Source organism: Podarcis tiliguerta (assembly GCF_965153285.1).
Source record: "Podarcis tiliguerta genome assembly, chromosome: 13".
Classification (NCBI taxonomy): Eukaryota; Metazoa; Chordata; class Lepidosauria; order Squamata; family Lacertidae; genus Podarcis; species Podarcis tiliguerta.
Window position 1 is genome coordinate 3,259,643 of NC_139546.1, and position 20,503 is coordinate 3,280,145.

Below are 20,503 nucleotides of genomic sequence, written 5' to 3' on the forward strand. Positions count from 1 at the left end.
GTTAGTTCAAATAAATATGTGAAATTCAGGCCCTAGCAAAGTCCTCTTGGCACTGTGACTCCACCCTCCCCATCCCCTGCATTCTTATTTCTGTTTCCTGTGCACTAAGATTTCCTGGAGTCTAGTTTCCTTTCCCTTTGCTTATCTTCACCCTTAATGCTACCCTGCCTCTTTTAACCACATTGGTTGTTTTCTCTGACAGCTTCTTCCTCCGCCTGCCCTCAAGCCGGAATTTCATCACTCAGGCCTTATCCAGACTTCCTTTTGTACCATGTTTTCCAGGCACAAGTCCATGCTTTAAAAGCTGTTTCTGAGCAGGGTTTTGTTTTGGTTTTGGTTCCAGTACTTTCTCCCAGAAAACCCACATTTTACTTTGAATTTGAACAAACAGCAATCTGCAGAAAACTTGCTTGGAGACCTTTAAAGCCCAGACCTATGCCTAGAAGCACAGCACAAAATGAAGTCTTGGTTTAGCTCTCAGAGCTGTTCGATGTATTAAGCCTAGTCAAATGCTAAACTAACAAGTTCTGTTGTTTGTGCTCCCCTGAGCTTGGTAATTGTTTGGGAACATTTTGTGGTACAGAATTAGCCTAGAAAATTGGGATCACCACAAGCAGAAAACAGATTTGCTATAGGACTTCACATGGTCAAAGTTTTAAAGCAATTTTTAATCTTTAGTTCTCTTCACTCATTACTCATGTGTAGAGGACAAGCAGGGCTGTATATTTAGCCCCATCCCAAAGTTTTGCTGCTCCTTTTCTCGCTGCTGTTGGTGTGCTGGACAGAACTGCAGTGGAGAGACTTTCTCCCCCGCAAAGTTCACAACTCTACTTGATCACTTTCATCACACTATATTTTCCATGTGTAAAATTTAAAGAGAGCTTTAGGCACGTCTGTTTCTGGTACACCAAATTTCAAGTTAATGAGGAACTGGAGAACTAAGTACCAAGAACACCAGAGCACAATTGCATTGATGAGTTTTATTCATATTTACAATATTGTTAATGAACAACAAAATGATTCTAGTTTATCCATAATATAAATTGTTTTAGAAAAGTCATTTAGTGTCAAATTTCAAATTCTTCATTTAAAATTTAAAACGTGTTAAAAATCTGGATAATTTGGCAAGGGCTGAACTTTTTAAGCTGTAAATCTTCAATATTACTATTGAGGATCTGGACTGTATATAACTTTTAATCTGGCCATCTTTGCAGTGGGCAACTGGAGGAAGAGAAGGAGAAAATACAAAGACAACCACGGTTCTGAAATGTCTGGGTGATGTCTAAAGTCAGTCATAGAGCAGAGCCACCTTGGTATTAATAGGTCTCTGTGACTAACACGGTATCACCACTGGAAAAAATGCTCCTCCTATATGGCCATAGCGGCACACTAAATAAAAAACTTTTTAACAATTGACAGCATGATAAACAGCTGGTTAGCATTTTTTAAAATATAAATAAGGTATCTTAAATACGTAATTTGAGATTGCTTCTTCAGATCTATTGTACACACCTAAAATACCGTATGAGATGGTCCAAATACCATGATATATAAACCCAAGTAATATTTACAAATATGCACGAGCATTATTATTTAGCAATCTTCATACAAAATAAAAAGGGCAAATAGAAATGCATGCTATTCGACAAAACTACATAAATTGTTTACACAGTATAAAAAGCACAAAATAAATACAATATATGCAAGATTAATTATTGGCATTTGTAGGTTCTGGAGACTGAAGAAATTCATAGGGGTCATGGACCATATCTTGTTGTTCTCCTACACTTAAGTGAGAAGGGCTTCCTGTGGAAAACAAGGAGAGGGCCAGAAAGGATAAATTAACAAGTTTGAACAGTTCCATACACTCAGGAAATATATTCACAGTGCAATTTTATGCAAGTTAATAGAGTTCAGTTAAATAGGTAAATGATTATAGTTGGTGGTTACTTTTCATTACATTTGTCCCTTCTATTAGAAGTGTGATTGATGTTGTGTATGAGCAGACACTTCCTGCGGTGGCCCTGAGACTTGGAACGAAAACGTGTGTGAATTTCATGTTCTCATAACATGAAATCCATCTTTGTAAAATTGCTTTTGGGCTGTTTTATACTGCAAATAGTTTTTACGGCTGTTTAATTACTTGCCATGTTTTCTAATAGTCATTGAAAGGTCAAATGTATTCAAACAGAGGATTTTAAATTTGCAATTTTAAGTAGAAATAAATCACAGCAATGGTCCTATCTATCAACCTATTTGTATTTGCATCCTGCCCTCCCAAGACCTTATGGGGCAATCTCATCACCACTGTAATTATGTGATTGTGAATACTGTCAATGCACTTGGGCATCTCGCAAACTATTCAATTTTAAGTGGGACTGAGAAGGCTCAGGAGCTCATGTTGTTCAACCAGATTTACCTAGGTGGTGTTGATCCCTTTCAGAAGCATTGGAGAGGGAGCTGAGGTTGGAGGATGGTCTGGATCCTACTCTGTCAGCCTGAGCCTCATGAAGGTCCTGCAGTAATTTGGTGGTTTCATCCAAGTGTAAATGATTGTCCTCGTGATCAAGCTCCTTCTTTACTTTACCTGAGAAAAACAAAGCATCGTTCAGCGCACGCTAGATTTTTGAATACATGATTTAACAAAAGGGTGGCAATCTGTGGCAAAACCATGTTAGACTAGGCCTAGAATAAAATTTGATTGATGGACCAAACTACATATAATATACTACTGAATCATACTTTCAACACTGAACTACTCTTAAGAACATGCTTGCTTACCCAATGAACTCAACATGGATATATCAAGGGAAACGTCTGAATATGGCTTCATAGACAAAAAATCCAAAACGGAACTAGTATTGTCTCCAATGGCTTCCCCAACCTGAAAAAAGAAGAGAAAAATGACAGCTACACAATGTAAGTATGTAGGGCTGCTACAGACATGACTCCCCTCTCCAGTAGAAGCACATTATCAAGCAAGGCTAAGTGCACCCTTCATGACTTTCACTGGGAAGTCAAATGGGCAAACACCAGTGACCATGTTGAAAACGTGTACTGCATGGAGGAGAAAATCTTAATTTTTACATTTAATCCTGGCAGCATTCCAAAAAGGATTCACTGCTATCACCCAATACCATTGTTTACTGGTTTAAGAAGGAACTCCTAGGATTATCCTCACATCAAAAAGTAGGTTGTGGAACTGGGAAAGGTTCAGAAAAAGACAACTAAAATGATGAAGGGGATGGAACGTCTCATCTATGATGAACGGTTATAACATTGGGGGCTTTTTAGTTTAGAGAAAGAGGGCAGAGAAAAGTGTTTCTTCCTTTCTCATGACACTAGAGTTTGTTAACATCCAAGGAAGCTGAATAGTGAAAGATTCAAGACAGACAAAAGAAAGTGCTCAGACAGTGCATAGTTAAACTATAGGATTTACTCCCACAGGACATAGTGATGGCCACCATCTTAGATGGATTTGAAAGAGGATTAGACAAGAGGGTGCAAAGAAGTCTGCTTCTGAATGCTGATGGCTGGGAATCATAGGTGGAGAGAGTGGTGGTTGTGCTCAGTCCTGTTTGTGAGCTTTCCCTAAGCATCTGGTTGGTCACTGCAAGAACAGGATGCTGGACAAGATGGGCCTTTGGCCTGATCCAGCAGACTGCTTTCCCATCACAGGAAACCATTCACTGTCACTCTCTGAACTGCACCTGTTTTACTCCTTCCTACAAGGGCTACAAGGGACGCGGGTGGCGCTGTGGGTTAAACCACAGGGCCTGGGACTTGCCGATCAGAAGGTCGGCGGTTCGAATCCCCGCGATGGGGTGAGCTCCCGTTGCTCGGTCCCTGCTCTCGCCAACTAGCAGTTCGAAAGCACATCAAAGTGCAAGTAGATGAATAGGTACCGCTCTGGCGGGAAGGTAAACGGCGTTTCCGTGCGCTGCTCTGGTTTGCCAGAAGCGGCTTAGTCATGCTGGCCACATGACCTGGAAGCTGTATGCTGGCTTCCTCGGCAATAAAGCGAGATGAGCGCCGCAACCTCAGTCGGCCACGACTGGACCTAATGGTCAGGGGTTCCTTTACCTTTACCTTTCAAGGGCTAGGAGGAAACACAACTATGATCCCTGGGCTTAGCGTTAGATTTGAACGAGGGATTGTGCTTTGTTTTCCTCAAACAAAGCATAATTGAACCTCGGCTTACCATGGTGGTTTGCTTGAAGCAAAACTAACCACAATTCATAATGGCCAACATTCTTCAGTTCAAGGCTGCATTTCCTCATTACAAACTGAAATGCCAAAAGTGTGCAAGCCCAAAAAGCAGGTGAGGCTATATTTTTCCCACTTAGCTTAATTTAGTAGGCACCTGTGTATTCTGGATGTTACCTGCCGCCCCTATCCTCCAGTTAGCAGTCATCATAATGAATGAAAATTAATATTGTGATAAAGATCAAGTAAGTTAATAAGCAGAGCACCCTCTCCCACCATGATTTACTAATGCCTTTGCATGGTTTGTAATATGATAAACTGAAATAAACAATTACTTAATCGTGACAGCAGCAACCATGTCAAGTGGCTTTTTAAAGATCACCCACAAACTGATGTAAAGATCTAACAATGCTCTCCAAGATTTGGATGTGAACATTTCAGGCTGTTCAGCTGCATGCTAACTTACAGGAAGCAATAAAGGGAGAGGCAGGAGAAGCATGGCTCTGATCAAACACAAGCCCTTACGGTGGAACCAGAGTTTTCCAATGAAACTTTGATCTGCCCAAAGGAGCGTGGGCGCAGCAGGACAGAGGCAGAAGTTGCAGCAGACAGGGACACCACCACTGATGTGGCTGCAGTCGGCCCGCCACCTTCGTCTGATCAACTTCTCCAACCACATATCCCTGCAGATTCCACACTGCCAAATTTGGTACAGCCATAAAAAAGCTTTGGGGGAGGGGGGCAGGGGCTGGATTAGGCCTGTGGTCTGGTGGTTCATTTACAAGGCACAGACTAAACAAGAAATCTTACCATACTCTGCTTGGAGGCATCTGGGCAAGTATTGCGCAATTTGTGTTCTTCTTTTATGAGGACTGGTGGAACCTTAAACATCAAAGCACATCCAGATTGTTGGCAATTTACAATCTATATTCATTTTCCATTTGACATCTTTTATTTTACACCACCAACGAAGTAACAAGAAAATGTCAGCTTTCAATATGGATTATTTTTTCCCTTGGTACTTAAAAACAAATAAATACAAAATGAAAGGAAACAGAAAATAGTACAGAAAACCCAATTTAAACAAATCTTGAGGTTTCTGAAATATCTCAATTATAGTGATTCTATGATTTATGGAACACACTGATTGCAATTCTTATTTCTGTATTTACTGTAGAATAAGAGAATTGTAATGCACCCAGTCTAATCCCATGCAACGCAGGAATATCAACTAAAGCATATTTCAATCATATTCCCAGGGCGGTTTCCAAAAAAAAAGCACACTATTACATATGAACATGAAGGCTGGTTAAAAATAAATTGCAATAGGACTTACTTTGACTTCATCTGGTGGCTTCACTGGAATGTTTCTCCTCTGAAAACCAGAACATTAAAATTGTTCATTTTTCCTGTTTCTTTTTTTGAGTAAAACACACTAATGGTTTTATGTGAACAAGCAGTGAACTGGTGCATGATGTTCAAAAGTTCCCATGACTCTTCTACAACAATCTTGTTGCCACACTGTGGACAAAACAAGCCAGAGTCTGCCTTGCTGTGCTGCCTGCACCCAGGTTTGTTTTATTCAAACCAACCACGAGAACTGAAGAACAAACCTTGGTTACCGCTGGCGGGTTTTTCCGCATGAAATAAACCATGAGCCTTGGGGTTTGGTCAACCCAACAAACCAGATTCTGGCTTGTTTTGTCTGTGATTTTGAAGAAGCAAGGAGGAAGTGGCATGGGAACATCTGAGCTGTGTACACCAGCACTTTAAACAGTGGTTTAATGCAATGTGCAAACCAGACCAATGAGAGAGACATCTGCAGAATAAACAGTGCTTCTCTTGAATCAGTCATAATTTGGATTTACTTTCAAACTAGAAATATGGGACAGTGAAGAAAGAAGATAGGGACAAAACCTTGCTTCTTTTGAGTCTGGACTAATACAGACCAACTTTTTTTTTGAACACAACAAGCTTTGAGGATCTTCAAACAAAACAGAGAGCGGAGTTATTGTTCTTTAGTTTATTTGAAGTGTTTATACCCCTCCTTTCCAGTGATCAGTGTCCATCAGGAAGCAGTTATGGGTGAGATCCAGTGTCATGCCAGCATATGCAAGGGAAATTCTGTTTCCACCACTTCCCAACCCCCCAATCTGCTCTGGAGGGTTCCCCAGCCATGGTAGGAAGTGTTTTGGGACCGTCTGGCAGAGACCGTGCTTGTAGGCTCTGCTGGGCTCAGGAGTTTTCAACCAGCCAGAGCCCCTCTCATACACTGCCAAGCAGTGTTGGGATGCAGTTTGTTATGCTGATGGGGACTGCTCCCGGCACAAAATGGCAGAGTTTCATTGTTTAGATTGCTCTGCGGCTCATTCTGCTCCATTATGAGCTTGTTGAATTAAGGCGCTGGAACTTGCATCAGCTGAAGAAGAATGCAGTAGGCTAAGTCAGCAAGGTAATTTTTAATAAATAATTTCAAACACTTTTTGCTGATGTTCACCATATGGTTTCTATTATCCCATGAGCCTCTGAGAAACAGACACACACAAAGGAAAAAAAGGGGTAACTGAAATGGACATGTCAGAACTAGATCAAATCCATGGGTGTGAAGGACTGCTCTAAGCCCAGCACCAACGGAAAAGACAGGATTATCCCATTATTAGAGCTAAGCAACCAAACCAATATGCAAGTCACATTTGGTTGTAATGCCTTGGTTATTGTAGAAAAAGTATGTATCACTGTTAGCCAGGAATTAAAAAAGGCATTCTGAACAGGGAGAGGCCTGCTGAACCTTTGGAGTTTGTAGACAATATATATGGTTGCAATGTTTTTACCAATTAAAGGTATTCCATATGACTGAAAAAATGTGCTTCATTAAATGCAACTCTGTTTTATGATAAGATATTCATCTTTTCACTCTTTCCTTCCAGCCCCACACCTGTCTCAGGTGATAGAATTAGGAAGAAAAAGGACAGGCATGGAGGACTCCCTTGGCCTGCAGTTCCTTGTTTGCAAGGAAGAAGTACAACTAATCAACCCTGCCACTTATTTTATAGCCTCTCTATGCTAGATCTGAAGGGGATTGTTTGTCAAGACAAGGATTTGTGTAAGGTGTTCAAACAGTGTGGCCATATTCATGAGTTCCAGAAAAGGCTTTATGGGTTTCAGGTGCTGCCACTGACCAATTCTACTGTACATAATTTGAAGATTTTAATAAAAATACTTTGAAGGGGAAACTACTGATCCCACACTAACTGTGTTAAAACTGGTTGCATCTCTGCATAACGCAGACCTACCTGCTTTAGCTGATAAATAATTTTGGAATGATCTCCACCAGTGATTTGATCCAACAAGTCATCCACTATTTTTTTGCTGTAAATTCCAGAATCCTTCACAAATTCCTGCAAACTAGAAGATTTGTGACATAAGACCAGCAGTTCAGTCGGCTGCATATATACTTTTAAATTAAATGTAAACACTGCAAAAAGCAAAACACATTTTGGTTTCGAAAAGCTGTCTTCCGTGGTTCTTCAAAAATGTTGTCACCCTGATGGAATTTGAAGCTACAAATTTTTGTATGCCATTTATTCCCGCTTCCATGTGAACTATTGTTCTTCTTTGTATATCCTAATCTTAAGCTTCTGTGCTGGTGTAGTGGTCTGTGGCACCAAGGTGGAAGGAGAGTATGATATGAATGGCAGACAAAAGTAAGCAAGCAATTCATATAATTATATAAGAGTTCAATGTGCACAACAACTTCTTTACCTTAGGGCGCACTGGATCCCAGTTTCATCTCCATATGCTGAATACAGCAGTTCCATTTCATCTGCTTTCAGATCATGAAAGATAGAATGGTGCTGCATCGAAAGTGCTGTATTAGCACTTGAAAGGAACGTGACTGGAAATATAAAGAAAAACGTGTTTGAAATCCTCTTCTCAAGCTCGTCCCCTCCCAAACCCAACTGCATTTCTTAGGATTTGTTTACAGATACATGTACATCTCTTGATAATGCATGTGTGAATCAGCTATCGTAGGTCAGACACCACAAACAGAATTGTAATAATCACCCAGCTTTGACAATCATATATTGGCGTATTAAATTGAGATACAAACAAACTTAATTGTTTGTCTTCACTCTTCCCTTTGCAGTGTGAGGAGGCAAACCTGGAAGCCTCTAAATTAACCACGGTTTTCTATTAAGCCTCAGCTGGAAAACTATGGTTTCCAGCTTCGGAACAAGCCAAGATCTTAGAAAAAAATGTGGTTTAATATTCTCCTGGTTCAGAGAAAACAAGGAACAACCTTTAATTAGAGACTTCTGGTTAAACCAAAGTATGAGTGTCCAAACATGGCCAATTACTTCTCCCAACATGATTTTTTTTTTTTACTTGTTTGGTTTAGATATACAGTCAACTAATCAAGTTCTGAAAACAACTAGTTAACTGAAATCACCTTCTTAATACTATTCGGTTCTGAATGAATGGTTTAATATCAGGACAAATGTTTAATCCTGAAGACAATATTTAGTTGCCTTAACTACCTTTGTGCCTTCTTTCATCTTTGAAGCCCAGGGCTGTGAAACCAGGTAATAACTTGCTTGACAAAGAACTCAGATCCACTGGATGGGTTTCCTCCTCTGTATTAAAAGGAAATGTGCATTACATTTATTTATGTAACTAATTTCTATCCTGCTTTTTAGGACACTATGTTCAAAAGGCAATGAAAAACACAAAATAATAATTAAGATAACAATCCATTTTACTATATGAGACATGCCCATGGTTGCTACGAAGACCAAGGCATCATGAACTACATGGTTGATTTGGCATGGATCTTAAAGTCCCTTCAACACATTTTACAAACCTCTAAAATCAATATCAGGAACACATATAGATAATATTCCTGAGTATGGATTTTTTTTATCACACTCAGCATTTATTATGTATTTTAGTTCATACACTATACATATGTATAAGCAGACAAACACAAGTCAAGTTCCTCACTGATGTGCATTTTTTTCTTCGACTGAGTAATAGGAAGGCATGAGATGGGAGTCATTCCTCTACAATACATGCAGCCCTCTGGACTTTATTGCAATTTCAGCCTCTAGTTTATTTGGCTGTGGAGCAGGCACCAGCAAACAGAGAGAGGCAAAGAGGAATACAGATCTTTTTCTACACCATTGCCCAGACCATTGGGTCTTTTTCCTTCTGTCCAAGAATGTCTTACAGCCCACCTGTTGTATCATAGACTGGCAATTCATGTTTTAATTAAGCAGATGAAGATCAGGTCAAAAAAGTAGAAGATGCATTTATGCTAATTCAAATAAGAGTTTAGAGGAACATCACAGGTATCCAGTCAACAATAAGATTCCTTAGCCTTTTTTTAGACACTACTGACAAATGAAGCTTCATTTTGAAGCTACCATATTTTTCGCCCTATAGGACGCACTTTTCCCCCTCCAAAAATGAAGGGGAAATGTATGTGTGTTCTATGGGGCGAATGCAGGCTTTCGTTGAAGCCTGGAGAGCGAGAGGGGTCGGTGCGCACCGACCCCTCTCGCTCTCCAGGCTTCAGGAAGCTCTCAGCAAGCCTTGGGAGCCTGCGGGAGTTCCTTCGGGCTCGCTAGGCTTGCGGATAGCAGCCTGCATCTCGAAGCCCAGGGCACGCTGCACAGTGCGCCCCGGGCTTCGGTTCCCCAACCTGGTTTGGAGGCTGGCGGCGGGGAGAAGCAGCGCGCCTTCCCGATATTCCCTGACCTGGTTTGGGCTTCAGGCAGATATCCGCAAGCAGTGGGAGCCCGGCAGAAATTCGCGACGGTCTCCCACGGCTTGCAGAGAGCTGCCTGTTCTGTGGGCTGGGGAAGCTCGGGCTTCCCCCGCCCCAGCCCCGCGCCGGGGGGGGGGATAAAATTGTTTTTCTTTATTTCCCCCCTCCAAAACTAGGTGCGTCCTATGGGCCGGTGCGTCCTACAGGGTGAAAAATACGGTATTTGTAGTATTAGCCATAAACCTTCAACCGTGTCTGCATTAGACATTCATTTTAGCTTACGATGAGTTGCAAAGTGTATTTCAGAATACACATCTTACTGTACTGTTGCAAACAGTTCAACGCATATCGTTACTGCTTCATATTTGTTTGGGTTGTTCAATCTAAGATGAAAGAACTTCAGAGCAAATTTAAAAAGAGAACCTAGCCATGCAGCAATAAAAGCAGACCTACAACTTTAAACAAAGCTTGCAAAAGCTACACAACAATTACCTTCTGCTTCTGGATCAGATGGATTGAGTACGCTGAAGACCAAAGACCCATCACCATTCTTTTTCAGGTAGCCTATCTGTACTTAAAAAATATGGCAGAAATAGAAATTATTTTTACGTTCACCAATCAAAAGGAAGCACCCATCCAGATTTTAAAACGTCAGATCCTAACAGTTTGTCTGCGCTACTGAGATCTACAACATTAGCACTGCCTCTTTTGATAGCATGTTCCAGAGCTTTGGTGACAACTGAACCTTATCTCCTTAAGGCCTTTATTCTCTACTTTATTCACCTATGGTTGCTGTGCAGAGCCTATGCACAGCTGTGGTGCTTAAGACAGAGTACAGCCTCCCCCTGGGCCACTCAGGACTCACAAGCTGGATGTGTTCCTGGAATGGGAGTTTACAGGTGCATAATCCAGTATGAATAAGCACCTTTGAAAAAGCTGCATCATCTTCAGCCTGTTTTCATAAGTGTGTTCAGAGCATTAGTGCTTTTAATATAAACACCTGAATTGTTTAATATGCTAGATTTGATTCATCAGAAGGCTACAATCTTTTATTTTTATCTTCCCATAGTGCCATAATGAAGAACCTTATCAACTTTTGGTTGCCCCAATCTGGAGTATTACATGAAGCTATTTAGTGCATTATTACTTTTATATTGTCCTTTTCTTCCAAGAAGCTCAGGGTTCATACTCCTCCATCACTTATTTTATCTTCACAATGATCTCATGAGGTAGGCTAAGATGAGAGATTGTGATAGGCCCATCGATGAAGCTCTGAACCCTCACCTCCCAGGTCCTATCCTGACAGCACTCTGGATCCATTGGTAGTTTAAATAACTAATATTATTAACTTATTACCATTATTAACTTATTAAAAGCTCGGGGGGTGGGGGGGTCACCAAGGCAGATACCGAGGAACAAATCCTAGGTGACACTTCATTTGTGTTATATTGAAAGTGGCGACTGGAAACTGTGCTCTGGAAATTTAACAGCCTTAAAGCAATCACATGTGAAACTTAATTATTAAATTTATATACCGCCCTTCATCCAAGGATCACAGTGTAAAAACACAAAACACAGTTTAAAAGGCCAGAGATGGTTTAATCAGCCAAAGGCCTAGGTGAAGAGGAATGTTTTCACTTGGTGCCTAAAGAGGTGTAATGATGGCGCCAGGTGAGCCTTCCACACATGGGGAGTCACTGACCCCATGTTGCCACCCTCCAGACCTCTCATGGAGGCAGGCAGGCCTAGGAAGAGTGCCAGGTCTGGGTCACTTCACACGGGAAGAGGCGGTCCTTGAAATATAATTAATGTATCAGATGCCACGGAAAAAATGCTTATTCAATCTGATGAGGACATTGTTTCTGGCAATGTTAAGAAGAACGAAATAATGGAAACTTGGATCAAGCGGCACGACCTTGCTGTTTGGGAGACATCGACTGATCCGGTCCCGAGCTTCATCTGCTGCATGTTCCACCAAAGCCAGAACGTGCTCTTCAGCAGTGCTGTCAGTCAGGCTGCATGCATTGCCTTCTGGTTCAAATATGCAGCTACAAACAAGTTACAAGTTGTGCAATAAATATGAAATCATGTCTACTTTTCTCCAAGTAATTTCTAGGCAACAGATTATGACTGTGAACTAACTGTGGCCATTCTCCAGGGTTAATCAGAACTTTCTTATTATGATGTGTATTAGACACAGGCTCCGCTTACCAAATGCAATGTGTTCCCTAGAAATCATTTGTTAGGTGAGGGGTTTGCATAACAAGTTCAGTTTCCACTGATTCCTGCGGCAAAATTTCTAATTCATGATCTCTCTCCCTGCTCCCATAATGGTTTCTTTTGCAGCCAACCAAGAGAGACATAAAGGAGAAACTGATTTGTCCAATCTCTCCCCACACTCAATGGTTTCTGCCACAGTAAACAAACAAGTACAGAAGGGGGCAAACTCTGGCTGTTCAGATGCCTGAATCAGCTGTGCATGTGTAGTGAGGTCTGGGCATAATTCTTTGTGTTCTGATACGTGAATTTGTAAAGAGCAAGTAGGCTGAAAGCGAGACATGTGTGTACCATGTCATTTATGTACACTTTTTATAGGCATGCAAGGGATTATACAATGTACCCTATTAGCCAGTGCACAGCTTTTTGTTTCAGCTTAAGAACCTAAGAATTGCATTGCTGAACCAGAAGCTCCAACTAGTCTAACTTTCAGTTTCCAACAAGGAACAGCCTGATGTCCCTGGGAAAACAAGCACAGGATAAAGGAGGTGTCCGTATCTTAGTCCTAATTCTCTAAAAAGCAGGTCTCAGTTCTGCCTACGAGCCAAGAGGAATTTGAGTCTGGATCCCATTACATCCTAATGAGAATTATGTCTCATTTAGCAGATTTGCTGTGGCATAAACTGCCCACTCTGTCAGATACCTTGTATATACTCCCCCAGCCACCCCCCTTTCCTGCTTTTGTCTTAAGGGGTGATTGGAGATACGCATTTCTCCCAACTGCAAGGTCAATAAAAATCAGTTTACAAAAATCATTTTTTCTTCAGCCTTCAGTTAGAAAAATAATTTTGTTTAAGGTGTAAGTAACCTGACTTCAAATACAAGTTAATATGCTGCAATGAATATAGTACTTCAGCTTTTAAAACAGAATCCATGACCATCTTATCAAACATCAACTCAAAGAAAGATTTTCTATGTAAAAGAACCGTGGGGGAAGATATCTGTCTTATGTTGGCAAGCATTAAAAATATGGTGCAATAGATGACATATTTATTGTGCTGTTCCCTATATAGGCAAATATTGTACTTGTATCTATTATTTCACTACTACTACTACTGGACACAAGTTCAGCAATTTAAAGTCTTGATAGCTTCAGAGAGGAGGAGAGAAAGGGAGTGAAGTCCATACTTTATTCTCCTACATAAACCATAGACATGCTTAACTTTGGCTTGTGCTGGGAGTGGGAAGGGAATGGTTCCAGAGCATGAAGATGGTCATTTAAAAATATTGCTCTGGTGGGCCAGAAAACTTCACCCACTTTGAGCTGTAGAAGGAAAGCAGTGGGCTGCAAAATATGCCTTGTAGGGCAATCATCAGTCCCCATAACACAAAAAATAGGATCTTACCCCCTTTTATAAGCCCAGGGACTGCATTAAAGAGGAGGCCACTGCTGGCTTCTGGGAAATGGCACCACTGCCTCCCACAGCAGTCAGGTCAGCAGCAGCTACAAGACAGCCTGAGGGCAAGTTCAAGCTCAGGGAAGAATCTGCAATGTAGCCAGCATCACTGTGCACTCAGAGACATTATGGGAATGAATGGTGCTCTTGGAGGGGCAACTGGAGGGTATTGGGATCTGAGAAGACAACATCACAGAAATGGCCTCTGCTGTGTTAAGGCTGAGGCAGGGCACAATGAAATTATTAAGTGCCTCAAAAGGAAAAAAATGAGCACGTCTACTATCTGTATTGTACTTTTTGCACTGTTCTACAATCCTTAAAGAAGTGCAACTTTTACTGCAACTTGTACGGTTGCCTTACAAATGAAAATCAAAACATGTCTTGTTTGGGTCACAGTAAAACGCCAGAGAAGTGAACTAAGATTCATCAACAGTTTGGGATTGGTTTATCCAAAATTAATTTGATACTCAAATACCTCAACAGCTGCCTGACATACCTCCCCCCCCCCTCTCTCTCTCTCACACACACAACATGCAACACCTTGGAAAATGTGTGGCTGCAATGGGGGAAAATATCTGTGACTGCCCAAGTACGCTGAAATCTCAGGAAACTCAAGTCTGCTTCATATCAGCACAATTGCAATTTGTAATTAAGATGCACCAAAGAGCAAAGCATTCCATCTGTATCATTACCTAATAACTTCTTTACTTGGCTTTTTGGATTTCTTGGTAGTCTCTACGTGCACAGGAACAACTTCGGGCACAGGTTCCTCAACAGCTGGGTCTTCGTCGCCCAAAAGAGCTGCCTGCTGAGAAAAATCCATGTCCTGCATAAACGACATGCTGCGCTTCAAAGCTAACAGCCGCTCCTAGAATTAGAAAGGACAGAGCAGCAGGGACTTTACACCTTTCCCTCATAGCCAAGGTGCTATGATGATGGGATGGGATGGGAATGGCCATGGCTTTGTGCCTAAGAGCTACACCTTCAATGATGATGCAACATGATTCAGTCATGGCAGCATGACACCAGAATATCTGCAACCTAGGAAAAAAAGACCATCACCTACCTGACAAGTGGAACTTACCACAATCTTCCTGCAGAACAGGCTAGCAGCAGGAGCTCATATGATAAATCAGTTGTTTGACTGCTTTTAATATGGTACTAGTACACCTTAATGTAAAGTATACATAAATCCATCTCCTACCTTAAGTATTTCCCTTTTAATGTGTTTCTTTCTTAAATTTTAGGTGAGGAGTGAGGGGAGGGCCTGTTTTCTGCTAAGAAGGGGACTAAGAGGATTTATGAACTGTATTTCATAACCATAAAACATTTCAACAATGTTTTAAAGGAAAGCATATTTCTATACATCACCTTGATGTTTAACATGCTTGGCTTTCCAAAAGAAGATTCAGAATTTATTTATTTCTCACTTGTCAACAACTTAAGCAAGTCCAATGAACTTAAAAGGTAATATGGAAAAATTTGCTTCCATGATGGAAATTTCTGTTCAAAGTATCGAACCTGAAACCACATCTTACCAGTGTCATGTACCGTAAAAGGTGAGCGATTTAAAATGGAAATGTCCTTCTATATAACATGCTATGGGAATGTAATATTTCTGTAGGAGTGCAGAATGTGGTACTGGGCACAGAATTCAGCTTCCTCATAATTTCAGCTTTTCGTTTCTTTCTTTTTTAAAAGAGCAATGTGATTGTAATCATTTATGCAAAAGTGTGTGGCCAATGTCTGATGACTCTTAGAAACCCATGGGGTATCTAGTGGTGACAGGGGGTGCTTCAATATCCTACACAGTAACTTCTCCCTTTCCATACCTAGAAGCAGAATATATTATGCATTTTTCCCTAACAGTGCTTTATTTGTATAAAAGTGCAGATTTACTGCTTTTTTTTAAGCCCAGGGCATAAGAATACAGCAGCCACGTTATACAGATTAATGAAATAATCCTTCACTTTGACCCACTAGAGTAGTTTAAAGTGCACATTTGGTCTCATCATGTTCACTTTCATAGCTGTCTTACTTTGCTCATCATCTTAAAGCCTGTATGGAGGATCTTCTTGGCCAGTTTGTAGTACACAGTGTCTGGTCTGTTGTATGTCATTGCGTTGTCACACATCAGCTTAAAATCTGCCTGAAAAACATGAACATGGGCATTACCATATTTTGCAGTTGTGCAGTCACAGCCATGCCAAGCCAAATTCAACAGAATGTTAAAATGAATAGTAGAGTTGGTGAATATCAACCAACTATTTCTCAGGTAACTTGTAAGGGGCCCTGGTCCCTTTCGGTCTCCTAGGGCGAACAATGAAACCAGAAAGGATTAGATCACAATGCTGCTGCACTAGGACTTTCAACTAATTTAACTGATCAGGGCTTTAACATTTATGCCAAACTTTGCAGAACACCTTGCTGTTTAACACAAGGAGCTGGCTGGTTCACAATCTGTGATCTGCTAAAACAAGTACAGCAGGTATTGTATTATGGCCTTTCAAGTGCTTGGTAAATCCTGCTTTTGTTGTCTGAGGCAGGCAATAAAAACAGGAGATTTACTGAGCCCCTTCTGCGCCATCATATATGTGTACTGGGCTGTGCTTGTCTTAGTAGCTTCCACAGGCCTCTACATGTTATGCAGGGATCAATGGGCAACCCCCCCCCCTCGACACCTGCACTTAAAACCACAGACTTTTGTTGTGCACAACCTGCTCTGGGGGTATCATATAAAAATTATGTGACTTTCACACTGGAATAACGGGATTGCTGCCCACTCATAGGAAATGTTAGATAGAAGCATTTCTGGAGCTATTTACATGATCTACCACCCCTATTGACCAAATATAATAATTAGCAATTCACACTGTGAAAAGTTTTATCAAATCTCTATTAATTCACCTTGAATTCTGTTACTGACTTGTACTCGTTTGCTGCAATTTTATCTTTCATAGTGCCAAAATCCATAGGATGCTTTATTATCATGGAATATCCAGGAGCAATGGCATCCGTGACTGGAAAAGCAAAAAACCCGTGAGGATCTTTCCTATAAAAGGGAAACACATACATATAGGGAATGTTATATTTGGGGATAAAATCATGTATGTATGTGCATACATGTATGTGTGTGTATATACACACACCCCAAACACCTATGTAAAACAAATGCCATTTTTCCATCAGTCAAGAACCACCACCTGTCTTGCTTCATTAAAAAAAGGGAGGGGGAAGCATTTTTATGTTTTTCTGTATTTGGCAAAATGTGTATTCAAAGCGATGAAGGGCAGTATAGAAAGGTATTCATAATAAAATAATAATCAGCCTGTTTGTATACAGCTTGATATCTGAAATGCATGTGGGTTCGGGACTTTCTGTATTAGCAAGAAAGTCCTGAAGGATAAGCTGTATAGAAACATCTGTATATACCAACATGAGCCGGTGCTAAAAGTGAGGGGGCATACAGATCCAGCACTCCAGCGCTTTAGCATGTGTATCTACACATCTTACATTATTGAGTAATCTTAAACTAATTAGATATTATTAAGCAGTGATGTGGGTTTTCCAGAAAACTTTGAAACACATACAACTCCCCATTTGCGTGGGGGTTGTGTTCCAGGTCACTGCGAATCATTCTTACCTCTGTAACTGGCGAAGAAAATGTTCCAACAATTGCTGAATAGGTGTGCTCTCGCTTTCTGCTATAATTCAATGTAAGGAAAAGCAAATGATCACTCCTTTGAAAGTTCCTGCCATCTGTATATCACAGCTCTAAAATGATAAAGATGCTATCGCTACAAAATAATATAACCACTATTAATCCTGGTTTTTTGGCATAGGACAGTAAAACACACATTACATTCTGTGGGTGGCCTTTCTGAAAACGATAGAGGAATATTAAGGCTAACACAATAATCATATGAATTTCTATCCACATGAATAAACTGCATCCTTAACCAAAGAAGGGGCTGAAAGCAAACAAGAATCCGAAAAGTGTTTTACTACGCTATACAAATCTTTATATATGGCACATCGGTTTCAGATGTCACTGACAACGCACCTGGCTGTGTTCTACAGGCTCGGACTGGACGATCGGAGGGTGGCTCAACCTCTACTTTCTTTCCAGGATCAAAGTCATCTGTTTCACCCTCAGTATCACATTGTTCTTTCTCCCTTTTTCTTTTCTTCTCTTCCTGATACCAAAGAAACAGAAATGTAAAAAAGACAGTCAATATAACCTCTTCAAGTACAAATGAAAGAATAACATATTCACGCAAAATCATCACTGAAATTAGTCTTTTGTGACATTAAAAATTCAGGATACTTAGCAATGGGAAAACAAACTCCAAATGTTTAGGAAAACAGGATCTTTAAAAAAGATACATGGGTTATTTCCATTTGTCATCCTGCTTTTATTTAGCTATTTTATTTAGCTTACTGTTTTTGTATGTACTGCAAGCCGCCCAGAGTGGCCAGGGAAACCCAGACAGATGGGCGGGGTATAAATAGTAAAATTATTATTATTATTTGTTTTGTTGTTGGTTTTCAAGAGTGTCTTGGAAAATGGTTATTCAAAATTCAGAGAGCTGCTCAAGAAACAAGCAATCTACATAAAGTAGTAGAACTAAGTCATTTAGGGCTTTAAACACTAATGCGAGCAGCTTGAATTGGGTCCAGAGACAAACTAGTAACCAATGCAATGGATTTGAAACAGGGGGTATAAGAATTCTAAAGGAAACCCCAGGCAGTAATCTTGCTGCTGCATTCTGGACCACTTGAATACGCCAAGTTGTCTTAAAAGAGCAGTCTCACACAGCATACCTTGCAATAATCCAATTGGCTTTTATTGGTATAAATTTAAACAATAAAATAATAAAATCACCCAAAGTCATCCAAATACACTGATAATCCAAACACATACAATATATAAATGACTATATAGCCACCACTAAATAAATCAGGAAACTTTAGCTCTAGCTTTAAAGATCTCATCTAAATACCCCGAAACAATCTTGGTAATTTCAGTAGTATCACCCCTCAACAAATATTAGATTACAGACTCTTTGTAAATCAATATTTTAAGGGAATCACTAGGTGATCTCTGTGAAGGGTGTGATGTATTATGTGATGTATTGTATCAGGTGGTTTCTTATTACAGGAGCAGAATTTGTTCTGGAAGGGGAGTTTGAAACCTTCTGTACAAAACAGATGAGGCGAATGCACTTCGAAGAGCTTGCATAAAAACTCAGCGATGCCATGGAGTATTTAAATTATAAAAGTAATTAGGCATTACAATGGAGTTTACTTTACTCTGTATTCTGGACTCTTAAAAATTCTCATCCTCTGCCATTGCTTCACAACAGTTGTAAGGAATAGCTTTAAAAGCTCTGGAGTTGCCACAAAAAATGGATTTGTTCAAACTGATACTTACAGTTTTCATAAGGTAACGTTTTAAAGCTCTGACCAGTATCTCTGAAAATAAGTCAATGACTCATTACCTTTCTCTTCCGTCTCTCCTCATCATCAAGATGCTTTTCTTTCTCTTTGTCAGATTTCTTCTTCTTCTTCTTTTTCTTTTCCTTATGTCGCTCTCTCTCATGGTCTGATCTATCATCATAATAACTGGAATCGTGGCCTGATCCTGAAAGTTCTGTCACTTCACTTCCACCAACTTTCAACACCAACTTCAATGGCTTCTCCAAGGGCTTATCCACATAATCTAAGAGGGTGACAACAACAGCAAATAAGTGAAAAGCAATAAATAAACAGTATCAAACTAGTACAGCAATTCAGCAGGAATGCTGATCACATAAGCCTTATTCATAGGAAGGTGTAAGAGCAGATTATGATGCTAAAAGCAGTGGCTAAAAGCAAGATAAAGTTTATTAATTTATTATAGCATATATGGTTTTGTGTTACATACATAAAAAGATAAAAGGTAATGGACCCCTGACAGTTAAGTACAGCTGAAGACGACTGGGGTTGTGGCGCTCATCTCGCTTTACAGACTGAGAGAGCCGGCGTTTGTCCGCAGACAGTTCTTCTGGGTCATGTGGCCAGCATGACTAAGCCACTTCTGGCAAACCAGAGCAGCGCACGGAAATGCCGTTTACCTTCCCGCTGGAGCGGTACCTATTTATCTACTTGCACTGGCGAGCTTTCGAACTGCTAGGTGGGCAGGAGCAGGGACCGAGCAATGGGAACTCACCCCGTCATTTATTTGTATGCCACAGATAAAAATAACATAAATACGGCATAACAAAAGTCGGCATAAACAATAAATTAAACATAAAAATACGCGAAACCAAGTTGAGCGATTTCCACATAAAACACAACAAAATGTAAAATAAAGATGCCAAAAAACCAACAGCAAGAGCCCCTCCCCCAATGGAAAACCCGACAGGATGCCCCAGCCCTGCAGCGGGGGGGGGGGGGGGAGACTTGGGCTAAAAATGCAACAAATGCATAAATAATTGGGGGGGGGGGAGACAAAAGGAAATGGACGGCTTCCCTGCAGGCAGCTTCCGTGGCGGCTTCTGGCCTCCCTGACAGGGTTGTTGTGGGGACTGAGGAACTGGGGGGGGGGGGGGAAGGCAATGAATAAATACATAGATGAATCCCCCGCCCTCCCTTCTCCCACCCACCGTCATAGGCGGCGCCGCCGCTTCCTCCCCCGCCGGTGGCGGCGACGACGGCCGGGGCGGGCGCGGACCTCCACTCGGCCTTCTCCGCCTTGTGCTTCTTGTGCTTCTTCCCCATAATAGCCGCGACTGGAGGGCAAGAGGCGAGTGAGGCGAGGCAGGAGGAGGAGGCGGAGGCTCCGCGCTCAGGGGAAGGGGCGTGGCCGGAAGTG

The 20,503-nt window shown here is 41.0% G+C and overlaps 1 protein-coding gene across 4 annotated transcripts; it reads right to left on the bottom strand.

Moving 5' to 3' along the window:
• Nucleotides 1-965: 965 nt before the first annotated feature.
• Nucleotides 966-20,500, bottom strand: BRD9 (bromodomain containing 9). Of its 4 annotated transcripts, none has more exons than XM_083407732.1 (17): nucleotides 20,295-20,500; nucleotides 19,149-19,369; nucleotides 17,711-17,843; nucleotides 17,291-17,348; nucleotides 16,555-16,699; nucleotides 15,686-15,796; nucleotides 14,340-14,455; nucleotides 11,889-12,021; nucleotides 10,466-10,541; nucleotides 8,745-8,840; nucleotides 7,969-8,101; nucleotides 7,500-7,611; nucleotides 5,543-5,581; nucleotides 5,017-5,088; nucleotides 2,782-2,884; nucleotides 2,420-2,587; nucleotides 966-1,806 (listed from the first exon to the last, which is right to left on the bottom strand). In XM_083407732.1, exons 1-17 carry the CDS (start codon nucleotides 20,407-20,409, stop codon nucleotides 1,709-1,711), a joined length of 1,929 nt encoding a protein of 642 aa, XP_083263858.1. In that variant the 5' UTR covers nucleotides 20,410-20,500; the 3' UTR covers nucleotides 966-1,708. The 4 variants fall into 4 exon arrangements, with proteins under 4 accessions (XP_083263858.1, XP_083263860.1, XP_083263859.1 ...); XM_083407734.1 differs by having other exon boundaries at nucleotides 14,340-14,452; nucleotides 20,295-20,485; XM_083407733.1 differs by having other exon boundaries at nucleotides 14,340-14,452; nucleotides 17,291-17,351; nucleotides 20,295-20,485.
• Between the last annotated feature and the right edge of the window lie 3 nt (nucleotides 20,501-20,503).

Bases quoted from the DNA above. Each gene is read 5' to 3' on its own strand.
- BRD9 (XM_083407731.1), bottom strand. From the start codon at position 20,409: ATGGGGAAGAAGCACAAGAAGCACAAGGCGGAGAAGGCCGAGTGGAGG. The intron at 14,456-15,685 runs GTAAGACAGCTA...GATTTTTCTCAG, and splicing joins GCTTTAAGATGATGAGCAAA to CAGGCAGCTCTTTTGGGCGA. The intron at 2,588-2,781 runs GTAAGCAAGCAT...TGTTTTTCTCAG, and splicing joins ATCCATGTTGAGTTCATTGG to GTAAAGTAAAGAAGGAGCTT.